Source organism: Arvicanthis niloticus, chromosome 20 (assembly GCF_011762505.2).
Source record: "Arvicanthis niloticus isolate mArvNil1 chromosome 20, mArvNil1.pat.X, whole genome shotgun sequence".
NCBI classification, from domain to species: Eukaryota; Metazoa; Chordata; class Mammalia; order Rodentia; family Muridae; genus Arvicanthis; species Arvicanthis niloticus.
The window spans coordinates 5,176,806-5,201,952 of record NC_047677.1 but is presented as its reverse complement, the minus strand read 5'-3'; the positions used below and the strand labels follow the sequence as shown (position 1 = coordinate 5,201,952).

General features: G+C 42.3%; 1 protein-coding gene across 7 annotated transcripts in view; it reads right to left on the bottom strand.

The window, feature by feature from the left end:
• Positions 1–8,491: 8,491 nt before the first annotated feature.
• The window catches only part of LOC117724331 (DNA helicase MCM9), a 77,361-nt gene continuing 60,705 nt past the window's right edge, over positions 8,492–25,147 (bottom strand). Inside the window, exons 9-13 of one of the 7 annotated variants that reach the window (XM_034524047.2) lie at positions 20,197–20,399; positions 19,163–19,366; positions 13,244–13,326; positions 12,705–12,850; positions 8,492–10,523 (exon numbers count right to left, since the gene is read on the bottom strand). In XM_034524047.2, coding sequence (XP_034379938.1) covers positions 9,095–10,523; positions 12,705–12,850; positions 13,244–13,326; positions 19,163–19,366; positions 20,197–20,399 — 2,065 coding nt within the window. In that variant the 3' untranslated portion in view covers positions 8,492–9,094. Of the gene's footprint in view, positions 10,524–12,704; positions 12,851–13,243; positions 13,356–19,162; positions 19,367–20,196; positions 20,400–20,801; positions 20,918–25,147 lie in introns of those variants that run through there. The other 6 variants (XR_013105203.1, XM_076916447.1, XR_013105204.1 and 3 more) reach the window with 6 other exon arrangements.

The window sequence follows — 25,147 nt, the reverse complement described above, 5'->3', positions numbered from 1 at the left end:
ATTCCCCCAGCCCAGGGCTAGTCACCGTCATTAGCCCATGTCCTCCTGCCCCCGATTCTGCTCCCAACTCCTCCCGAGTCAACAGCACCAAGATGTCCAGGACTTTGGGAGTCCTTGATCCTGTCCTTGTCACAGGCCCGTGGACCCCCACACTTCATTTCCAACTTCTCTGTGCAGTTTTCTAACAACCTCTAGATGCCCCGGTGTGAGGAAATACACATTTTAGACTGCCCACTCCCTAGGTGGTGCTCAGTGCTTCCCTAAAGCCTAGCATCCAACGGTGTGGGATAAGCACAGTCAAGCTCCCCACAATTCACCTCCCTTTCGGCCTTGCCTAGCACCCTAGGGGCAGGAGTTCACCTGCTCTGTAAATGCCTCAGGTCTGAGATTTTGTTAGGTAGGATCCTTCTTTGTTTTTAAATGGCATGGAGGATCTGATACTTGGGGTTCCTTCTGCCTTGGTGGGACACAATTCATTTTTCTGTAGTGAATGAATAACAGTGTCGTCTCTGAACGGGTGCAACCTAGGTTCTCTTTGTTGCCTTAAAAAGGCTGGTTATAGATTCATATAAATATAGTAAGGAAAAAACTTACAGCTGCAGAGCTTAGCAGCCCTGGGCGATGCCTCATCCTGAATCACATGCCAAATGACTGCAGGCCAACCCAGTAGGTGTTCTCTGTTCTCTTCACCCTTCACCTGCTGAGACCACCACAGAACGGCCCACCACCCACCCCCAGCCCAGAGCTGAGAACTCTCTTCACTTTCCCCTTTGTACTAATGTGTTCCTTTTAGGCCTTTTTGTTTTTGTTTGTTTTGTTTGTTTGTTTTGAGGATGAATAGACACTTCTGGAAGCTGGCATCTGTGTTAAGGTTACCAAACATACTACTCACCTCTCGGGTCTTACTTGCACACCCTAGATTCACGCTTTGTAATGCTTTGCGGCCTGTTTGCTCCGGTGTTTTCTTGTCACCTACTGTTTCCTCTAAGTCTCCTGTCCTATGGAACAGCCTATCACATATGGTAAACACTGTATAGGAGCAGCTGGAAAAGAGACTAGGAAAATGGCAAGTGCTGACTGTGGTAATAACTCCTTCAAAGGCCTTAAATATTTCATCCAAGAACTATTTGTTGAATACGTGTTATGAGTAACACTCTTCTAACTAATGGGGTAAATCTGTGAGAAAAAGCAGACATCCCCCCAAAGTTCAAAGATTCTTACGTCAGTGAGGGATGGTGTGTTAAACTGTATTTGAGCTGGAGGCAAAAGAGAAATAAGTATCATTGTTATTTAAAATTTGATATTCTGCGCATCATTTAAAAATACTTTGAGTTTTACAAATGTTTATCCTGAACACTCAGTGCTGTTATTATCTCGAATGCTGTGTCTCGGCCCCAGATACATGATGGCAGATGTAGGTGTGGAAATCGCTGCACCCATATAGATGCACCTATTTTCTGTAGCTGCCAGTGTAAGCACGTAAGAGCACACGACTGAGTTTCCCACCACTCAGGGCCCCAGTTGCGGAGCCCTAGCACCCCCTAACCCCCCAACCCCCATCACACGCCTTCCTTGGGATGGGCTGACAGCCAATCCCTAATCAAAGTGGAGTGTGAGATCCTAGGATTGAGAATAATCAGGTGATCAGGCTGCCAAATGCAAAGTAAGAATAGATGATCTCACCTAGCGGTCCAGAGAGTCACCTAGCTGACCTTGAAACTTACTCAGAGAACCACGGAAATGACTGGTGTCTCCAGAGGCAAGACCTAGCAATCTGTATATGTCTGTCTATACCAGTGGTTCTCCAAAATGTGATCCCTCACCAGCAGCACCAGTGTCACCTGGGAGACCATGAGGACGACCAGCCAGTTCTAAAGAGTCTTGCTCAGACCTTCTAAACAGAAGATCTGGGATTAGAGATTTTAATAAGGCTTTGGGTGACTGTGATCAATGTCACTAAAGAAAGGACTGTGAAGTGGCCCAGAGAAACTGGCCCAATAAAGTCACAATTCTGTGCTTAGCTCCTAGACCTGATCCAGTGCTTAGTGATAGGATATTTCTCCACAGCCGGAGACATGAGCCAATTTAAACCAGATCACAGTATATTAAAGGCAGGTCTATTGGGAAGCTGTTCTTGGGTGAGTTCATTGGCCTCAAGGATTGAGGCCACCAGAGAGAGAGAGAAAGAGAGAGAGGGAGGGAGGGAGGGAGGGAGGGAGGGAAGGAGGGAGGGAGGGAGGGAGGGAGAGAAGGAGGGAGGGAACACGAAATGTCTGTATTACTTCCCCAGGGACCTCTGGGGAAGGGGCTGGAAAGCTCAGGGTTGGGGCAGGAAATGCCAGGTACAGACTGAGGAATGCTGGAAGAACCTGGAGGCCAGTCCTGCACTGATTTATAAAATATACACCTCAGTCCCTTGTCCTGAGGTTCAAAACCAAACACGTAGACTCAAGACAAAGGCCGGAGTCACTTTAGCAGTGACAACTCTACACCTTAGCAAGTATGTAGGACAGTGGTCTTCACGGTCCTTCCCCGGGGGCACTAATTTGGGTTAACTGTCAGCTGCTTTTGGGTTGCTGCAACAAAATGCTTGACAGAGGCAGCTTTTCTGATAAAAGATTTGTTCCAGTTCATGTCTTCAGAGGGATTTCCTCAGTCGTGGCACAAAGTCATGGTGGAACTCAGTTCAGTGGCAGGAGCCTGAGGTAAAGGTTCTCATCATGGGGACCAGAACAAAAAGAATGTGCTGCAGGGATAAATATGGCTTTCAAAGGCTAGCCTCCTAGAGACATACTTCCAACCACGCTCTATCTCCTAAAGGTTCCCACAGCCTTCCAAAATAGTGCCACTGGCTGTGGGAAAAGTATTCAACACACTAGCCAATGGGGTTCCTGTGTTCAGATGTAAGCAATTAACACCCTGGGGAAAAAAAAATTAGCTGTAACCTCCCTAATGCTGCAACCCTTTAATCCATGTGGTGACCCTCAACCATAAAAAATATTTTTGTTGCTACTTTATAGCTGTAATTTTGCTAGTTATGAATCATAATATAAATATCTTATATGCAGGTTATCTGATGTGCAACCCCTTTAAAAGGGGTGTTCAACACCCAAGGGGGTCAAGACCTCTTAATTAGACCACTTAACTCGTGTCGAGTGCCACTGAATTAGAGCAATGCTTTAAGAACTGTTGGCCATAAGGTTTGAGTGGACAACAAAACCTAGTATGTTACAAATCATGGTCCTCAGGCAGAGGGCAGGTGTGTAGGGCAGGTAAACAATTAGAACCCTGGCCTAGGCCTACATCATAGTGGGTTCCAGATCCTGATCTTATATAGAATATACATATACAATGATTATATGTATATAATTAATACATATAATATATAAGAAATATATATATATATCACACCACACACACACACACACACACACACACACACACACACACACACACCCCGAAAATGGATTGTACTTGAAAGGTGGTGGAACAGCCACATAATGAGATTACTTCCTTTACCTATAGGTCAAGTTATAGTACAGAATAATCCTAAAGCTGCCCCCAGTCACCTCTGAGGCATGACTGTCAATCACATCTTGAGATAAATGACAGAAGTTACTTCCATGCTTACAGACCTACAGGAAGCAAAGAGTATCCCTGTCAAATCTCCATCAGTGCATCCTTTCTGTTGCTGTTGGGTTTTGAGAAAGGGCTTCTCTGTGTAGCCCTGGTCATCCTGGAACTCACTCTGTAGAGCAGAGTGGCTTGAACTCGGATTTGCTTGCCTCTGCCTCCCGGGAGTGCTGGGATTAAAGGCGTGCATTACCACTGTCAGCTTTATTATGGCATCCTACAAGAATTGGGTAGATCCTGGCCTACAGTGTAACTCAGTGTCTATGGCAGTGATTTGCTGGATTCACTAGGAACCTAAGCTCCAGCACAGCAGTTGATCTAGGACAGCAATTGGCCCTCTTCTATTGTCTGCTTTAGACTTTCCTGTCCCTTGGATAGAACTGTTGGCACAGGAAACAAAATAAGTCAGTAATTTATAGTATGGTAGGTGATTTTAAAAATGCAGTGGATTGGAAAATTGGGTAAGTCCAGGTATATTTTACAATTTTTAATAGGGTAGTGTGTAGGCTTCACTGGGAGAGTTTTGGGTTTTTACTTATTTTATTTATTTTGGTGGTGCATGCATGCGTGTGTGTGCAGAATGAGTCTTGATGGATGATTTCTTGGTGATACAGGGAAAGGGCAGGGAACGCGGACATGGAGAGAACAGAAAATAAAAGGCTCAGTAGCTGGACTAGATTCAGACATGAAGAAAGGAGACGCAGTACCCAAGGTCAACTCCTTAGAGATGCACCTTAGAGATCGTTATTATAAAGACTTTGTCTTTTAATGAGCATGAGGTGATCTGACTTTACCTAGGGATGGGGTTATTTTGCCCTTTGTTGTGACGACGGCTTGACGCGGGTAGCAAGGCTAGAGGCAATAGTGGCTTAGATTGCTGTGCTAACTGCAAATGAAGGAAAGGCTCTGATTCTGGATGTACACCAAATAGACATTCCATAGGCTTTGCTAATAGACTGGATGTGAGGTACAAAAGGAATCGAAACTTCAAGGATCACGGAAGATTTGGCTGTAAACAACTGGAAAGATGCCGTCTCCCTTTAATTCTCCGAGGTAGACAAATGCAGAGAAGGATTAAGTTCCGGGAGACAGTTAATCTCTGTAATTTAGAATGTGAAATATGTTGAGGTTGCAAATTCCTTTTGATACTCAAATAGAGACACTGATGACAAGGTGGCTAAGAGTCAGACGCTCACATAAGCGACCACTGGGTGAAAGCTGGGTACTGAGAGTCCAGAGATGCAAGTACCAAGAGAATGAGCCAGGAGAAAGGAGTCTGAGGATATGCAATCATTAAAGGTCCATGATGTGAGGAGAAGCTAAGTTATATGCTGCCAAAAATCATTATATGAGTTAACATTTTCAAAATGCTGAAAATAATTAGCACAGAGTAAACTACCAATAGATAGTTTTCACTGTTTATCTATAGCCACTATTTTTAATGAATTAAGAAGTGAGCCAGGGAAGGAGTCAGAAAGCAGATGCTGCAGACCTTAATCCTCGTGCAAATAAAGTATGATTATTTTGTAAAAACAAAATGAAAAAACTCCCTTAAATATTGGAGCATTTTCTTCATTTATAAAATAGGATATTACCTGAAATATGAGTAGTACTTGTTATTGTGAAGGCAAAATGAAGTCATGTAATATGCCTTGAAAACTTACGTATCGGTATGGTATGGTAACCAGTACAAATATAGTAAGTCACTTGGGAAAACTAGCATTTAATATAAAGCTAGAAACATTTCACTTGAATTTAATTTTGGCTCAAGGTTTTTGTTTTGTCAGTGAATGATGCTTTTGGAGAGAGCTATTGTATATACACGTGTGACTGCAGTGAACTCAAGTTCATGACCCTGTGGCCTTCCTGAAGTAACCATGCTGGGGTAAAAGGTGCTGGGCCGTCTGTCAGACAGTGCTTCATTCACGGATGAGTCAGACGCAGCTGAGGCTAGCCCTCCAATAGGCAGTGGCTTCTCCAAGGGCCCGCTGCTTCGTTCCCTATTTACACTGAGCTCCTCTGAAGGTGGCAAGGCAGGTCTCAGACATGTCAGGCCCTGTAGCTGGTCTTTGCAGCTTTGTAGGATCCTCTTTTCCCTACCCTTATCCTCCCCCGGCTTCACCCCTTTATGTTAGATAGGAGAGAAAAAATAGAGGGGAGAGGGGAATTAGGAAAATCCCTGAGTCCATTTCTTTCCTCTTGTTTCTTCTTTGAGCAGGACTACTAACAAACCTCACCCAACTGCCCTAAATGAACAACAACCTCCGACCCCTCCTCTCGGGGCCCTAGCACTTATATACTCTGAAACTTTCCCAGAGTTTCAAACATCATACAATCCCAAAAACGTGTCAGGCCTCTGCTAGAGCACAAGGCAACCATAGTCAAAGCAGCCCCATATCCTTACACCTGGGATTAAAGCAAAAACATATTTTTTGTATTATTTCTGTGGTTCTTAAAAGAAGCCAAAATACCAGAACTGCCACAAGGTCCCTCAACTTTCCTAGAGCTTGGGCATTACCTATGGTTTTTTTTTTTTTTTTTCTTTTCTTTTGAGATGGGATGTTTATTCATAGCGCAGGGTTCTTTTAATTCATTATATATCTTACATTGGCCTAAAGCTTGCCATCCTCCTGCCTCCATCTCCTAAGTGCTAGGATTATAGGAACATAGCCTGTACACTACTTGGCTAAACACCTTAGAAAAGAATTTCTAACAATTATAAAACATATTAGAAATCAACTTTGTAATTTTGATTTAAAATCAAAATTATGGACTGCTTACTACTTCTGTATTATTCTAAGGATGAAAGCAGGTCTGGAATTTATGTGTTTTTGTCTCTTCAAAGTGGATCTAGTCCCTACTTTGTTGGCAACTATACAGTTAGTTTAAAAAAAAAAAAACCTGGAAAAATGTAAACTATCTTAACACCCTCCTTGCATTCCCACCCATTTGGCTCCCACCTAAGAATTTCTAACAGCTATGAAGATCAACATACACATGAGCAAATGGAGCTGGGAATGCAGCAGTAGCCAGTTCTCTCGGCATTCTGTAGCCTTATCTGTACGTCAACACTGTCAGCAATGGACGGCTTGTGTGTTGGGAACTGGCTTGCTGTCATCAGGCAGCCTACATGGTTCCTAAGCAAAGATGATTCAAGTGCATCCAGAAATCTACCAATAATCCCTGTATTACAAAGTTAGAGAGTTATGATACCTAGAACCTTAAGCCCACTAGGAGATCAGGATGTAGGAGGCTGGCCAGAATCTCTACCATTGGCCCAGGCTGCTGTGCTTGCTTGTGATAGACTATGATGTAGAAGTACAAGCCAAACAAACTCTTTTCTTCCTCAACTTGCTTTTGGTCATGGTGCTTCATCATAGCAACAGTAACCCTAACTAGGACACAAACTAAGATGATCAGTGAGTCCCAGGTCAGCCAGGACTATACAATGAGATCCTGCCTCAACATTCCCTCCCTCCCCAAAAGAGCAGAGCATGGTGTGCCTACCTATATATGGGGTTGGAGAAATGGTGCAATGGGTAAAGCGCTCACTGTGCCTGCATCAGGACTTGAGTTTGTATCCCCAGCACCCATATAAAAGCTGAGCAAGGTGGATGCCTGTAACACCGGCCTCAGAGGTGAAGGGGTGCAGGGGGCGGAGGGGCAGGTGGATCCAGGAAGTTCTCAGGTGAGCCTGTAGCTGAAAAGACAGGCTTCAGGTTCAGTGAGAGAACTTGCCTGAAAAAATAAGACAGAAGAATTTAAGGTAGACACAGGCATCAGCCTCTGCCTCCACATGCTCAGGAAGGTGAGTGGATTCATGCACACTCATCTGTATACTCCCTCACCCAAGGGGGAGAAAAGCAAACTTTTTCCATTTTAGTTCTAGAAGTCTACTGAAATCCCGGAAAGAAATAACACTAGGACATTAGGAATATATTCAGGATCATCCTATGCTTGAAGGTTCTTAAACAATCGCAGAAATACATTATGTAAACTATAGTGCTAATGTTTTTGAGTAGGTATAAGTGAATATGAAATACATTTTAAAATTACTACTTATGTAAATGTTTTGTGAGCGGTTCAAGGTACTTGAAGACTCCAAAGTATTAAATATGTTCTAATAGTTTACAATGTCTCAGAAAGCCAGTCAATTTGGGAATGCATTTTTAAATGCTTAAAATAATTGGGTTTTATAAGCTTTGTGGGTTTTTTTAATTCTGTATGAATTTCACCAAGTAAACATTAACAAAGCACATACATTTTTTGAATACTTTTCATGTCCCAAAGTCCTCTTGTCAATACAAGAATCAGTCAGTGCTACAAGTGCACACTCTGAAACATGTCTGTAAGGATGGAGCCCTACCTCCCTACCCTCTGCTGGAATACAAAGAAAAGGACTTTAGAAGCCCACAGAAAAACAGAGTTTAGTCATCTATTCCCACCAGACATGGAAACTTCTTTGGGTTTATTTTATTATTATTTATGTATTTAGTATTTGCAGTGTAGGGGATTTAACCCAGGGCTTCATACATGCTATATATACATTCCACTTCTGAGCCATATCCCAACCCAATTTTTCTTGGTTTTATAAAAAGATTATAAATAGATGAGAACCTATCAGGGACGACATTTCCATACTGATGCCGTTGCGGATATGACAGGGCTACAGCTGGCCTCACTTCTCCTCTAACCACATGATTTAAGTTGTATTGAAGGTAAGCTCTGAGAGCAAAAAGGAATCAAAGGCAGGGCATGATGGCCCAAGAGGAAAAGACCAAGCCCAAGGATCAGTGCTTCTGAAAGCTACCGTGGGCCTTCCCTGAGGATGCCGTGCAATGAAAGAATGCATCTCGAAGACAGAACCACCAGTCCCTTTTAATTTGATGTATGAGAATTAACAGAGGTATGAGAAAACCACATGATTTCAGCAAGTCATTCCAAATGTTAATAAATACCGAATTCAATACACAGTGGGCAGGAAATGCAAAGCAGAAAAGAAAGCACTCAGCTGCCTTGTTAGATTTGTGAGTGCCACCATCCTGCCATTTGGTCTGGATGAGTGAGAGAGAAGCTTAGAATAGAATTCCTCTATTGAAAACCAAAACAAAACCAATACAACAAAATGAACTAACCAACCAACCAAAAACAAAAAACAAAACACGGAAACAAAAGCCAAGTGAAAGCCATGGATGCCCTTGATGGATGCCCTTGATGGATGCCCTTGATGGCAAGTACCTCTGTGAAATGAAGCATTCATTCATTCATCCCAAGTGCTTATATCACACTGACCAAAATTATTTATTTGGCATTTGAAGTCATGAAGATAAACCTGACAAGGGAGTTGGGCTTTGACACAGCCACATAATATACACCGAGTGCACACTTGTAACCACTTGTATACTTTGAAGGCACTTGGTTGGGCTGGGGAAGACAATTCTGACCAGAAAGCTTTTCATAATCATGGCTTTTTTCTCATCTCTTCATCCCAGTCAAAATCTAATGCTTCGTCATCTAGCTCTGATAGACTGAAGAGGGTGAGGGTGGAACAATTCGCTCTCCCAGTGGGCTGCTGCAACTGGAAAGACTGCCTTTGCTGGCCAAGCACTGGCACGACAGGACTATGGCTCCTGTCCCTGCTGTCCTTCCTTTTAGGAGGGAGGGACTCTGATTTGGATTCTGAGGGGGAAGTGAAGGAGAAGTTTGCCAGTCTGGCTATCGTGTCAGCATGAATCTTGCTGCTTTTATTACCACAAGAAACTCCTTCCTCTCTGTCTTTCTCACAAGCTAGCTGCACATGCCCAGCCTGGTTCCCAAGCTCCAGTTCGGGCTGGACTACCCTTCTTTTGGGGCCCTGCTCCCTCTCCTCTCTTGATGGATATCTCTCTGGTGGCTGCCTTGAGAGCTCCTTTGTCTTTCCCTGTAGCCGGTCAGGGCTTCTGTCTCCTGAGGTGGACGGCAACTTTCCTGGTGCTGCCACAGGCACAGCCACTTCTCTTCTTCTTCTTTGTTGGGGAATCTTAGAACTGTCAACTGCTTCTTTAGTAGCACTGGGGGGCACGGGGCCTTGACCTTCAGGGCAGTGGGTCAGTTTTGTCTTCTGTTTAAATGTGAATTTGGCCAGCTTTCCTACCGGAGTATTCATAGTCTCCGGACCTTCAGGCTCAGGCTCTTCCACCTGAGCAGATTTCTGTCTCTTTCTTTTGGGTGTTCTTGTTCTTTTTTCTGGCCCAGGTGAAGGTATGGACAGGGAAAGAGGGACTGTGGGTGGCAGTGAACGCACTCTGGTTGTGCTTCTGCACAAGCTCTGGGACCCCTCCTTCTGCAGCTTGGGGAGTTTGTGGGGCACATGAGTCAGTCCAGGGTCTTGTGCATCATCCCATCCAGCTTCAGATACAACCGATGCCTGTCTTGCCTTTGTACTCTCAACACTGTGAGACTGGAAGGGAGCATCCATGGCTCCTGATGACGGAAGATGCCCAGCTTCTAATAATGGGCTTCTTTGCTGTGGCCCATGTTTCTCCTTGTCCTGAGATTTATTGACGGAGATTTTCAAATCCTCATTTTTCCCAGCTGTTTTCAGATTGGGAGACACAGTAGTGCTTTCTGGTGCAATCTCAGGACTTGCTGTGAGTTCCAACCAAGCTAAACCGTCACCTCTGCCACCTCTGTTCTCAGCTGAGTGGTTACAATTTGTTTGTCTATTAAGCCCCGGACTAGGTGGGGACTCTCCACCAGACTTCTCTGTGGGACTCCAGCTACAGCACTGTTCCTGTTGTGTTGAAGTCCTGAACCTTGGCTTGTCCCTTGGATCATTTCTGCAAGAACCCGGAGCCATCTCCACCTCTAATGAATGTGATTGGCATTGGTGTTCACTCTCATTCTGTAACCTGGGCAGAGAGAGATAAAGAAAACATACTGAAAGGAAGAAAATCTACACCGATCTTTCATTTCTTTAGTCTCTAAGACACCGCCTGGAAGGTTTAAGAAGAAAACAATTTCAAGTCAATAGAAGTTTAGTCTTCTAAAATACAAGAAATTACTTTGAACTTAGTGCTTTGGTATGCCTCTTCTTTCAACCTGAAACTGCAGTAAAACAAAGAAAATGAAACCAGAAGCTGGTCTACCTTTTCAGCCACTCACCTCACTTGACTGTTTGAAGATCAGTGTAAAATGTTCATCCATACATAACTTTTCCTGTGCCGTGTTCAAATACAAGACATACGTGACAGCCTTGTACAGATGCTGCTACTCGTAGTGAGCTCGGAGGGCTCACTGGGCAGTTTTTAGATCAGAATTAAAGTGAAAGGATTCTACGGTTTTACCAAAGCAGGCACTGAGCGTTAGTGTGCATGAGCCTTGCCTTCCAGAGGAGTGAAGAGTCTATGCTACTGACACTGCTGCAGCCAATGCCTGTTCACCTTCATCTCCACAGCAGACCCTCTAGCACTGTTCACCCTTTCTTGCAAAGCCCCATCGTGTTTCCTCAGAGACTCTGAGCAGCTCTTCAGCAGTCTGAGGCAGAATTGGCACCTGCTTACCAGCTGCAAATGAAGGGTCTACTCATGAAACCTGCTCTCAATCCTGGGCATAGGAAAAGCTCAGCACACAGCAGAAGAACCACGTTCTCGCAGGAATTATAGTTCCCAGAGCAAGTCCTTTAGAAGGGCCTTAACTTAGAAATGTAGGCTCACTGAAGTGAGATCCATGGCCCTGCTTCCATGTGCTAAATGAGAAAGGAAATTGCACACAAAGCAGGTGAGGAAATTATTCTAAAATTCATGTGCAGCAACAGAAAAAAGAATTAAAAATATAAATTTAACTATATTAAGAAGTTAACACATAGCACTGGGATAGATTACATTTTGTTTTTGTTTTCTTGTTAATTCATTACTTCTAGCTTTCAAAATGCACAAAGAATGTATATTACATTCATAAAATTAATTACAAATTATAAAAGTAGATTATAAATGTATCGCCATATGTTGAGAAATATCAACAGAGTAATAAGCTCATGTTCCTTGTTTCTAATTTGGGTTACAACACAAAAGCAAGCGACTTTCACAATCCATGCCGTGAAGTAGACACTTCAGCATCAGATAAATGTCAAGACACTCACACTGGTTAAAGTTATGGAAGGAGGGCCTCAGGGCTGAGCAATTTCAGGAGTAGAATGGTTTGATCCTGTTATTTCAGTCTAGCTCTTGCTCAAGAATGAAATTCCTAGATACAATTTCTGCAGTTGTGCTGCATCGCCCTAAAACTAAGTGGTTATCTCTGCCCTCTGATTTGAGGTAGTTACTAGCAAAGTATTTTCTGGAAGAAAGTATGGGCAAACTCTGAATGGTTTTACCATGAGATCTAGTAGGAAACTCTTTTCTAAAAGGCAAAAGCATACAGGCTAACTGGGTTCTTAGGACTCGATGAGATTAGCTTTCAGTGGGATCTTGAAGGTAATTCATCCTTAGTGTGAGGCACTGGGCTCTGTTGCTTTGAGGATCAACACTGTAACATGGTTGCATGATACAGACCTAACAGTAGGAAAGGCCTTTTAAGGCAGAACTCGGGTTTGCTTTTTAGGTAGTCATATATGCACTTCTGCCCATTCCATTCAGTCTAGGAGAGCCATTTTTTAATATGAGATGACTAATTCTGAGTCTCGTGTTTTCTTGAATCTAGCATTTATCAATTCTGATAGCATGAGCAGACTCTCCGTGAGCCCAGCTGAAATCTGAAAGGATCATCTATACCTACACCTAACCATACAGCCCTGGGTCATAAACATAGCAGGGGCCAAAGGAGAGGGTGATTCATTTCACACAGTGCCCGTTTAGTGCAGCCTGACACAGGTGACTGGTGAGTAAAGCCAGCCCTGCTCCACTGCCCATCAATGGAGTGGAGAGATGCCAGAAAAAAACGGATTCTCAGGGCTCGTCTTAATGCAGTCAACGACCCCAGTGGATGTCAGTGGAACTGACAGGATGCCCGGCAGTTTCCTTCTAACTTTATGCTTTGTGTCACTAGCTACCAGAGAAGCATCTTCCTCCATGTGCTCTCCTTTCCCTCCTTACCGTTCAAGTCTTCCAAGTTCTTCCTGCAAGAGGCTCTGGAGTTCCAGCTTTTCCAGAATGAGTTCACACTGCCTCCGGTACTGTGCCCGTGGGCTTTCAGGGAAGGAGGTGTGAAGAGCATTCACACCTCCTAGTAGTGCACCTCCCTGAGGGGGAAGAAATCACGAGTGGGGACGGTCACAGATCAACTTGCACAAGAGTACCAACACACCAGGAAGCACACTGGTCCCAGCTCACTGTGCCCTCATCCTGGGCATCACCACCACAGAGCCCTTTCAAATTTCTACAGTACTCCCTTCTCCTACAGAGCAGTGGGTGACCACTGTGCCAGGAAGCCTCCCGTCACTACTGAGAGCATGAACTCCCTCAACGACAGTGGCAGAGTGACGGTCTCAGTCCCCAACAGCTCTTCTTCTTTTACACAGTCGCTTCTGGATCTTTCCAGGAAGCGAATTTGATCATTTTTACAATTCTTAGTACATTAATTACAGTACCATTTAAAAAAGATCTTGTAATTAGGGTGAACACAGTATCCTCACCTGCATTGAGGATTCCATCACGGACACCACTGTAATAGCATCTTCCAGAGTCACAGTATTGCGGAACATCAGGCGAGCATGAGCTAAGATAGCAAGTCACTGTTAGGATTACCTGGCATGAGAAATGTAATCCTTTGATTTCTCTGCCCTCTAAACTTGAATTTTATGGATGAACTAAATTAATCATCAGTTAATTTTACTAGAACAGGCAACTAACTAATTCTCCATAAGAGGCCTAAGTCTTCAAAGCCCAGGCAATTTTGTGTATTTATATGAGAACATTCTAGACTCTAGCAAAGAAAGGCACTGTAAAAACATCCATTTACTACTCAGAAACTTTTATTCTCCATTTTTACTCTCATATAAATACACAAAATTAAAACTCATTTCTCACCTTTGGCACCTCTTTTATTTTTGATTTATGAGCTTTTAAAAACACCAATCTAGCAAGCAAGAATTTTAGATACTTTTTGCCAGAATATTAGCTATAAATTCTTGAATAAAATGAGGCTCATTTGTTTTGTGGAACTTTTATTAAGTTTTCATGATTTGTTACATTCAATTCATGTGACTATTGTTAATTTGAACATTGGTAAAATATAAATGCTATAAGAGATAGACATTAGATCACCCAGTGATCTGCATAACTCAGTGGTTAAGAGGTCCTGAGTTCAATTCCCAGAAACCACATGGTGGCTCACAACCATTTGTAATGGGATCCGATGACCTCTTCTGGTGTGTCTGAAGACAGTGACAGTATATTCAAATGTATAAAAATAAATAAATCTCAAAAAAAAAAAAAAAAAAAAAGACAGAGAGACATTAGCTGCCTATGTATGTTGCCCTGAAGCCTTCAGGAGAGGATGGGGTACACTGTGCTGATTTGGTTATAAGAACAGGCATGAGACACTGGGAATCGGGTAGGTGCCTTTCACTCTTCTTTCTGTCTCTTATTACAAGTTTTCTAGTCTTATCCCCAGCCCTGCAGCAGACAGCTTGGAGAGACTGACCTCCCTCCCACTGTAGTTCCTTCTCTGGACTGACACTCACTGTGGACTCAGCTTTCCTTGCTCACCCCAGCCCTTGGTGTCAGCCACCTATTCTAGCTAGCAACACTTTGCACCTGGGAAGCCACACCTGGCTGGGAATCAGGTAGGCAGTATCCACCTGTTTCCCAGTCCTCCATTCCTGCCTCTCCAGTCTCATCCGTAGCTCTGTAGCAGACTGCTTGTGGAGACCTGTCCTTCCACCCCATCTCCAATCCTGGGGAACTCCACCAAACCTTGGAGTGGGCCCAGCTTTTCTCCTCCCTGGATACTGCCTCAGACCCCATCCTCTTAGCCTACACCCATTCTTTCCTGTCAGCCCCCGATATCTAGATACACCTTTTACCCTGGAGCCCAGTGGCCACACCAGCTGGAACTCAGGTAGGTGAATTACAATGTCCTTTCTGCCCTCCGTTACCATCTCTCCATTCTCACCCTCAGCCAGTAACAACATGGTTACAGATGCACCTCCCTCCACCTCCACTCCCTCCATGGACACTGCAACTCCAGGTTCAGACCCTGGGTCCCCCCACCTCCGTTCACTGAAGTCTCCAACTCTAGATTCAGACCCTGGGATTCTCATAGCCTTTTCCCCATATAATTCTTTACCTTACTACAAGATACTTGTGGGATCTCCTTGTTCTACCACATCTCCAACTCCCTGTGGTCCCCAATTCTAAGTATGAACAGGTTTCCCTTAGGTCTTTCCTGAAGTCACTCTTAACCTTTTCTCCTAGCTCACCCCTATTACTTTCTGCCACCCAGTGATCTGCATAAGCACCCCCTACCAGTCAACCCATAGCAACACACTTTCCTAAGATGCAGAGAAGCCAACAGGAAACAAAGATAACCCACCCAACAAAGGTAAGACCAGATATCAACATCTAGTATCACAATCATCCCAACCCCAGATGCCCAGATAACAGCACAAAAACATACTTAATAACATCCAAGGCAACAGGCTTCCACCAGAACCTAGTGAAGTTATGACAGTCGGTCATGAGAAGTGTAATAGAGCTGAAGCACAAAACAGGTATTATGAATATGTTCAAGGACCTTGAAAAGGATATGAACAAATCCCTAATGAGGTCTGTGAAAACACAGTGGAATGATATAGTGAAAAATCCATGACATGAAAATAGAATTTAACCAAGAAGCAGACCCATTAAAAACAAAACCTCAAACTGAGATAAAACTGGAAATGAAAGATTTAGGAAGTCAAACAAACAAACAAACAAAGAAAAAGACTTATTAACAGAGTACAAGACATGGAAGAAAAAATCTCCAGTGTTGAGGACAAGGTAGAAAGAATGGATACCTCAGTCAAAGAAAATGTTAAATAATAATAATAATAATAATAATAATAATAATAATAATAATAATAAAAATAAAAATCCAGGTACAAAACCCGGAACACCATGAAAAGACCAAATCTACAAACAATAGGACTAGAAGATGCTAGAAGGAAAATTTCACTCTAAAGAGGTTAATCATACCCAAGAAAACACAAGGAAAAAATAACTGCAGTCCAGCAAATCAAAAGAGGAGAAAAAACTCACACCACCACAACAAAATAATCAATAAATGCTGCTCATTGATCTCTCTCAATATTAATGGTCTCAATTTCCCAACAAAAAGACACAGGCTAACAGATTAGATTAGAAAACAGGATCTATCATTCTGTCACATCCAAGAAACACACCTTACCATCAAGGACAAACATCACCTCAGGGTAAAATGATGCAAAAAGACATCCCAAGCAAATGTGCCCAAGAAGCAAACTGGTACAGCCATTTTATTACTTGACAAAACAGACTTCAAACCCAAAATAATCAGAATAGAGAGAAAAAGATACTACATACTCATCAAAAAAAATACACCAAGAGAATGTTGGAAATCTAAATATTTATATACTAAAGATAAGGGCAGTCAAGTTTATAAAAGAAACACTACTACAGCTAAAATGACGTATTGATCCTTGCACAGTGATAGTGGGTAACTTCAACAGCATAAACACTAAGATCTAATAGTGTTAGATTAGATCTAACTATTGGGACCTCATGAAACCAAAAAGCTTCTGCATTACAAAGAACACTAGCATTTGGAAAAAGTGACAGGCCACACAAAGGGAAACAATCTTTACCAATTACATATCCAATAGAGGGATACTATCTAAAACATAAAAAGAAATATATAAAAAAAAACTAGACATGAAGAAAATAACCAGTTAAAAAGTGGGATACAGAAACCAGGTGAGGTGGCTAATGTCTTTAATCTCAGCACTCAGGAGGGAGGCAGGTGGATCTCTGAGTTTGAGGCCAGCCTGGTCAACACTTGAGTTCCAAGGCAGACAGCCAAGGCTATACATACAAACCTGTTTTGAAAAACCAACCAACCAACCAACCAACCGACCAATAAAATACTTTAAAAAAATCATTTAAAAAGAGAGGAGGGGCTGGAGAGATTGCTCAGTGGTTAAGAGTGCTGGCTATTCTTCCAAAGGACCCAGGTTCAATTCCCAGCACCCACCCAGCAGTTACAACTGTCCTTAACTCCAGTTCCAGGGGATCTGACACCCTCACACCAATGGGCATAAAATGAAGTAAGTTATAAACCACTGGTACAGAACTAAACAGAGAGTAGTCAAAGGATGCACCACAAGGCCGAGGAGCACTTGGACACTTGCTCATCTGTGCTCGTAGCTGCTCTTCACTGCTGGCTTTTCATGATACCCAGAAACTGGGAGCAGCCTAGGTGCCTGTCAGCAGATGAACAGATAATGAAAATGTGGTATATTTATACAATGTAATATTTCTCCTCTGTTAAAAAAGGGAATCATGAAATTCACAGGTAAACTGATGGATCCCATAAAAAAAAAAAAAAACCAATCATCCTGAGTGAGCAAACCAAGATCTATAAAGACAAATATGGTATATACATAGATGTCGGCCTTTAAGCCTTCAATATGCATACTATACTTGGTGTAACCACAGAGTTTAGCTATAGAGTAGGGAAGGATCTCCCAAGGAACAGGAAATAGAATATATAGTAATGGATGGACAGGGTATTGGATTGCATTGGGAGGATTAAACAAAGGAGTGGACAGAAGAGGGCATAAGGAGAGAATATGGAATACAGGGAGGGACAGCTACAACTAAGGACCATTTGAGTAGTCATATGGAAACTTATTACAACAGAAGCTTCTTAAATATATATGTACATGAATGAAATCTAAGTGGAATCACCAAAAAACAGGGCGACAAAGACCTAACTAGACTTTTCTCACCAACAAGTGAAACCATCGGTACCAGAAATGGGTTACATCTAATTAATTGAGCTGTTGACCGAAGGCACCCTAGGTTGTCATCAAGGCTGTTGGTTACTCTCCACAAATTGACTGCAAGGCTCTAATTGCTGAAGACAACACCTAGTTACTCATTGAACAGGAAGAGGTCTAATCTGTGCCTAGTGAGTCTTTACCCCAAATGACTAGTGTTGATGGCACTAGAAGTACTCTGCAAACTACCCAGAGGAGAAAGATAGACACACCTATAGACCCTTCAATCCACAATGTAGAATGAATAATCTAATAGTAATAGTAACCTGATTGCATAATATACTGGTGCGATAGTGGTGCAAAAGTCGTGGGAGCAACCAACCAGTATCTGATTGGATTTAAGGTGTACTCCGTAAGATAGAACTCATGTCTGACACTGCTTGATTGACTAGATAGGCCATGGACTTAGGGGAAAACTGAATGCTATTATTTTGTATTAAATATAGAAAGATTTAATAGATAAGAACTTATATTTAAAATATATGAACTCCTAATGATATTCTGCCTCATAGATCATAAATCATAGACTTATAGATCACCAACTTGCTCAGCCATTGTCAGAAAAGCTTCCATTAAAGTAGATGGGAACAAATACAGAGATGACAACTAGACCATATGTAGAGAATGAGAGGTCTTGGAACACCGAGTCTTAAATGGGATGTGTTCATCAAGCTCTTCCCTTCAGGACTCACGGAAGTATGGGGAAGAGGAGGTATAAAGATTATAAAGAGCAGGTGGGGACAGAAGACACCAAGGAAATGGCATTTCCTACACACAACAGGACTGACACAAATATAACCTCATAGAGACTGTGACAGCATGTACAGGGCTGATACAGGTACAAGCCAGATGGAGTCCCAACTATGAGAGATGATGTGGACACAAGCTCCCGTCCCTAACACAGAAGCTATCTCCAATGGACAACCACTAAAAACAAACAAACAAACAAAATCAGCTTTTCTCCAATGCATCTTATTGGGTATAAAACATGGTTAAGGCTGATCTCATGCCCAGCAGTAAACACCTGCTGCTCCCAAGACCCAGCAGCACAAAAAAGGCTTTCTAAATGAATAATAGCTTACATTGTGGGAGGTCCAGAAATGACACAAAGACTCACTACATAATCATTATTTATCCTCAGAAGCATGGTGGTCTGAGGGCTAAGGAGCCCTTACTTTTAATTTATAAAGTTTAAAACATGTTTATTATTTTAAAAATGTGCATGTGTGTTCTCATGTACGTGTACACTACAAGTATGCAGGTGCCCACAGAGGCCAGGATGGCATCGGATCTCCAGAAGCTAGAGTTACTTGCCAAGTGTCAGACCAAGGGATCAAGCTCAGGCCACTAGGCTGGGGCAAGCTCTTTTATCAGCTAAGCTAGCTAGCCCATCTCCTGAGACCTCTAAGCCTTTACTTTTTAAGTGACTATGATTATCTTAGAGTGGGGATTACTCTTATCATCTTTCAGTGCATGGTGCACGCCTTGTATAAACAAGGCACTCAATAAAAATATCATTTGTAAAATGAAATGAACCTTCTGCTAATCGGATCAAGCTCTCTAGCAGGCGGATGGTTGTCCGGGCTGCATTCCGGGAATCACTCTGCCTTTGCATTTGGTAGTATCGGAGGAGTACTTGATTGCTCACATCAGACAGTGTGGGCTGGAGATTCCGAATGAGGCAGAAGTAGGTTTTCATCTTCTCCATGCTCCACAGATTCTCCGATTTGCTTGGATAACCTGTGTACAGCAGTCATGGGATCAGTAAACTAAAAGGAATTGGAAAATATCATAATTTGGGAATTTTAGATTCCCAACATTCCTATACAAGATTTAATATCTATTTATCTATATATCTATCTATGCATATATATATATATATATCACATATCTGTCTGTCTGTCTGTCTATCTATGTATGGTTATTTTGAGACAGAGGCTCTCTACATAAATATCCTCCAACATCCTGAAACTCACTATGTACAGGTGTATACCACCACAGCAGCGCCTACACACATTTATAAAGATAAGCTTTAGGTTTTATGTCCACTGAAATCTAGACCTAGTCTCTTTGTGGCATGAAATTCCAGAATAAGCTGTTTTATGATATAAAATAATAAAAATAATCTCCCCATACCCAAAGTAAAAATTATTCACAATAATTCCAAATAATTATAGTAGTAAGGACTTGAATAGGTCTAACTTGAAAAGCATAACATTTATGGATTTCCACTTCATAATTCACTCCAGTTTTCTCTGTGCAAAAGCAGATATACCACAAGAATGTCTCCTATCAAAAAGGATACGTATGTATATGTTATGTACACATACATGTGTATGTATTCACATGTATACACATACATATGTACCCTCACAGTGGAGGTGGTGGAGAAAGGCACTTTCCCTTATGCTATGACTCTGTAGCCCACTCCCTGGCTTCTCAGCTGCCTCTGTGTAAGCATCTACTACCTGTCAACACAGACATTCTGAGTATTTAACTCAAGGGACATGTCCTTAGTTTAGGTCTAATCTTTCCTTGTCACAATGAGTCGCTCATTTGTCTTCACCCACCTTTATTTTCTAAGATAAAGGAAGAAATGATACGATCCCAGTCTTCATTCCTAGTGTCGAGCAAAACCAGGACGAGGTCAAATCGACTTAAGAGTGGGCTGCCGAGGGCAATGTTCACAGACACAGACTCCTGGGGGTCGTACTGGCCTTTGGGGTTAGTTGCTGCTAGGATGGTGGTCCTTGTGTTCAGTTTACAAACAAGGCTACCAAGATAAAGGGAGAAAGAAATTCATTGACTGAGATTCAAACAAGAAGCAGGATAACACTTGTTAATATAGTGAAACTGTAATTGTCCATTGAAAATCTAGAGGAACTTCTGTGAAAGAATCTGGAGTGATAGAAGAGGGTTCCACAAACACCAGGTTCAAACAAAATGAACTGGAATGAGTGTCTTGGAGAGAATTGTTCAATAAACACCTCTATGCTGCTTCAGCTGCAGTGACCAGGAACCTCTATGCTATAAGAGGCGCACATATCACAGCAAGCGTGGATACTATATCTAAGGAGTTTGCACTTGACAGGCTAGAATCTAACGCAAGGCGGCATATAGGAGATTCTCTATGACTAAAGCTACAGTGGAAATGAGGCAACATGTACTTACTTACCTAGATGAAGAAGATATAGACAACGGAGATGAAGCAGCCTTTGAACTAGACCCTTCAATTCATCCGGATAGTAACTGGAAAGGTGTATGTATTATGCAGGACGGGAGAGGATGATGCTGCAAAATGGTTGAACCAGAAACTTCCTAGGCATTTGGCTAACTCGCTTTGCTTTTTCATCTGTCCATCTCTGTCTGTCTGTCTACCCTCCCTCCCTATCTATCTATCTATCTATCTATCTATCTATCTATCTATCTATCTACTTACCTACCTATCATCTGTCATTCCTCCATCTACCTATAAATCTGTATTAGTCAGGGTTCTCTAGAGGAACCCTATATATACCACATATATGTGTGTGTGTGTGTGAGAGGGGGGAGAGTGAAAGAGAGAGAGAAAGAAAGAAAGAGAGAGAGAGAGAGTCTGGTAAAAGGGACTCAAAGATGTAAGCAAGGCAGTGGAGGGACAGGAATGGATTGTTTTCAGAAGCTATCATAGGAGAACCTAATATATATATGTGGTTTATTAGAGCGGCTTACAGGCTTTGGTCCTTTTAGTCCAACAATGGCCGTCTACCAAAGGAAACTTCAAGAATCCAGTAGTTATTCAGTCTACAAGGCTGGATAGCTCAACTGCTCTTTAGTATACACCAGAATACCAAATAAGTGGGCTCTATTGCCAGTGAAGAAATAGACTTGCCACCCTAGTGAGAACAAGCAGGCAAAGAGCAATGAACTTCTTTTGTCTTTGTCTTTAATATAGGCTGCCACCAGAAACTGTGGGCCAGAATAAATGTGGATCTCCTACTTCAAAATATCCAGATTAGAAATAGTTCTTTCCACTTTAAATTATTTAATTAAAAATAATCTCACAGGTGCTCCTAGACACTTGAGTTTTAGTTAATTCTAGATGTAGTGAAGTCGGTACCAAGAATATCACCGAACCCATCCAACTCCACCCCCTGGTGCAGCACCACCCTGACCTTTAGTATGTAACCCATGTGAGCTTTGAACTCAAATTCAGGATCTTCCGGCTTTACCTTCTCTAATGTGCTAGGACCACAGACATGAACCACCTGACCTGGCTTTGTTTTGATTATTCTGTATATGAAAGGAAAATAATGAAGAAGGGAAATAAACTCTAGATCACCTTAACATGGAGCCCTGAGGAGCAATTATGAAGAAAGGACTTGGAAGAGAGACTGAACAGAAAGGAACACACAGAGAAGGGTGGGATGCCAGCACAATGAATAGTCTGGTAAAGTCATAAGCAAGGCAGCGGAGGGACAGGAGCAGATTGTTGTCAGGAGCATCATAGGAGAAACTACTAACTAGCAAGTCCTGAGATGAGTCTGCCTCTGAGTGAAGGCCACTTCGGATTTTCTCTAATAGGCAAGGCCTAGAAGAAATTCATTTTGGGAAAGATTCCTGCTATTAATATGCTTTTCCTGTTATTGTTATATATTTAACTATCACTAGGTATTGGCTTACCCTTTTAAGAAGATTTCTGCAGAACAATGAAGATGTATTACCTTATAGTGATGCTATACAGACAAATAGATAATAATTCTATAGAATTTTTTATTTGATTCAAGTAACTTTAGGAAGAAAGTTTTTAGAGATGGTTTTAGTTGCCAGAAAGATGTAATAAAGTTAGAATCAAGAATAGAGTGTGCCCACTCCTCAGAATAGTAAGTAAAGACTACATAATAAAAAATGCAATGAGCTTTCATAATCACACTAAAAAGAGGAATAGACTTGAGACAATTTTGTGTTCAAGGAAAAACATTTAGGTCCAAGGATGAAGTCACAGGTGTGCACTGTGATACGGCAGGGCCATGGAAAACCTGTTGGTTTGAATTATTAATTACTATATTATAATGAAACACTGTTTTGAACCCTTCTCTAATTCACATTTTATGAAACATTTTATCTCTGAGGTAATTTTCTAAAGAACTTTTTTCCTAAGTGTGTATAAAAAGACCAGAGAAAAGAAATAAAGTTGTTGGTTGAATGGTTTGACTTGGGGAACTTTGCTCCATCCATCCATCTGTCCATTTCTCCGTTCATCCATCCATCCATCCATCCATCCATCCATCCATCCATCCATTCAGTCATCAAAATGTGTATGTCTGTTTGTCTACATGTTTGTGTGTAGGGTATTTGTGTATATGTGTAAGCATGCATGAATACTTGTGGAGTTAATTGTGACAGATGGTTGGGCCTGGCCAGTGTATGGTGTATGAAGGACTGAAAGTATATGTATCTGTGCATATTTGCCTGTACATAGCATCTTAATTCTTTTCCTTTCCTTTCTCTCTGGTCCACAAAGAGTCAATCAGCTTCATCAGAGGGATTTCTGGCTGATTCACCAGAGAAAGGAGCACCAACAGCAAATCTTTTCACTTATCCTCTGCTAAAGAGTTTCTGGCCTCAAAGGAACTCAGATTGGCAGGCCAGCTACCACATCAAAGTGACTTGCACTTAAGGCAGGTAAACATTTTATTATTATACATTAACCCTAAATATCTGGTAAGACCAAATCTTATCCCCACCAATGCTCTTCCCCCTCTGTTGCCTCAAGCAGAACCAAGACCAAGACCTGCTGGAGCTGGCTCCCGGCAGATTGTGGCTTAATTTAGGTATCAGTTTAAAGCTAATTAATCCTCAAAAATGTGCCACATTTACTAATAGCAGAAGTGTGACATTTTTATCTGTGAATGTGAGCTCTGTACTTGATAACCATTTTTAGAGTGGGATACCTACCTGCCCCTCAGAAGTCACAGTCCTGTGACATCAGCCATTCTGTGCTACATTTGTTCATTTCCATTCTATTTCCAGGTATCTCTAGCAATTACTTCATTCCCTGAGGCTGCAAACGTTTGAAAACATTTTACTTGTAGCAAATGGCCCAAAAAGCCACTCACTGAATAAAACAAAGACAGACAAGTCACTGTAACCAAAATCTCAACCCCCTTTAAAACTTGGAAGAGACAACTGGATGGTCCACCTTTTACAATTTATGTGCCAAACTGGTAGATGTTAAGAGCTTGAAATATAGTCTTAATACTTCCATGTTCTCCTAACACCTCATGTACACTGGCCACCCTGAGGGATGCTACCCTCACTTATCATAAGAAAGGAAGGTTAAGAAGCTAACCAAGAAGGAAGGTCCAGGCAAGGAAGCTTGAATCTCACTTAGGAGGGGGAATAAAATAGTCATAAGAGGCAGATGGAGGGCAGGAATTAGGAGGGAGGGAGGATGGAGGGGCTCAGGATCAGGGGTAAAGAAAGACAGGAGAGATGGCTAGATGGCCATGAAAATGAATGAAAATCTGCAACTGACAGGGGCAAGGAGGCGGGGGCATCTCCAGGATGAGACAGACACCTGGGATAATGGAGGTGCCCAAGAATCAATGGGCGTGACCTTAGCTGTGACTCACTATTTTGGGGATATGGAACCTGAAGAGGCCACTTCCTGTGTAACCCCAGTGGAGCAATAGAGACACCAACCCACCCACAAAACTTTCAACCCCAAATTTATCCTGTCTACAAGAAATGCAGGCATAGGTGAGAGAGCAGAGACTGAGGGAATGGCCAACTAATAATTGCCCCAACTATTAATGATACTGTGTTATGCTTGCACACAGGAGTATGTTGTCCTCTGAGAGGCTCTACCCAGCAGCTGACTCAGACAGATACAGACACCCACAGCCAAACAGTGGATGGAGCTTGGGGACTCTTATGGAAAAATAGGAGGAAGGATTTTGGCCCATGAGGGGATAGGAACTCCACAGGAAGACAAATAAAGTCAACTAACCTGGAGCTTTGGGGCTTTCAGGGTGTGAACCACCAACCAAAGAACATACACAGTCTGGACCTAGGCTTTCCCACTCATATGTAACAGATGTCTAACGTGACCTTCATGAGGGTCCTGAACAACTGGAGAGGGGGCTATCCCAAAAGCTGTTGCCTGTACATGGGATACTAGCTGGGCTGCCATATCTGGCCTCAGTGGGAGAGGAAGCGTCTAGTCTCCAAGAGACTTGAAGTGTCAGGGTTGGGGGATACCCAGAGGGCCTCACCCCCTAGAGGTGAAGGGGAGGTGGGATAGGGAAAGGACTGTAGGAAAGGGTGACTGGGATGGGGCAGTGAGTGGGATGTAAAGTGAATAAGTAAAACAAAAGTAAATTAAATTAAAAAATATATAAAGGAAAGTGAAGGGACAAATAATACTAAGGGTATTTGATTCAAAAAGAAAAAGACAAGAAAAAAGAGCTGACCAGGTCATAGGGATGAATAAATGACAAAGACAGCAAAGAAATTTGAAGTTTAGAAAAATTATGGTAA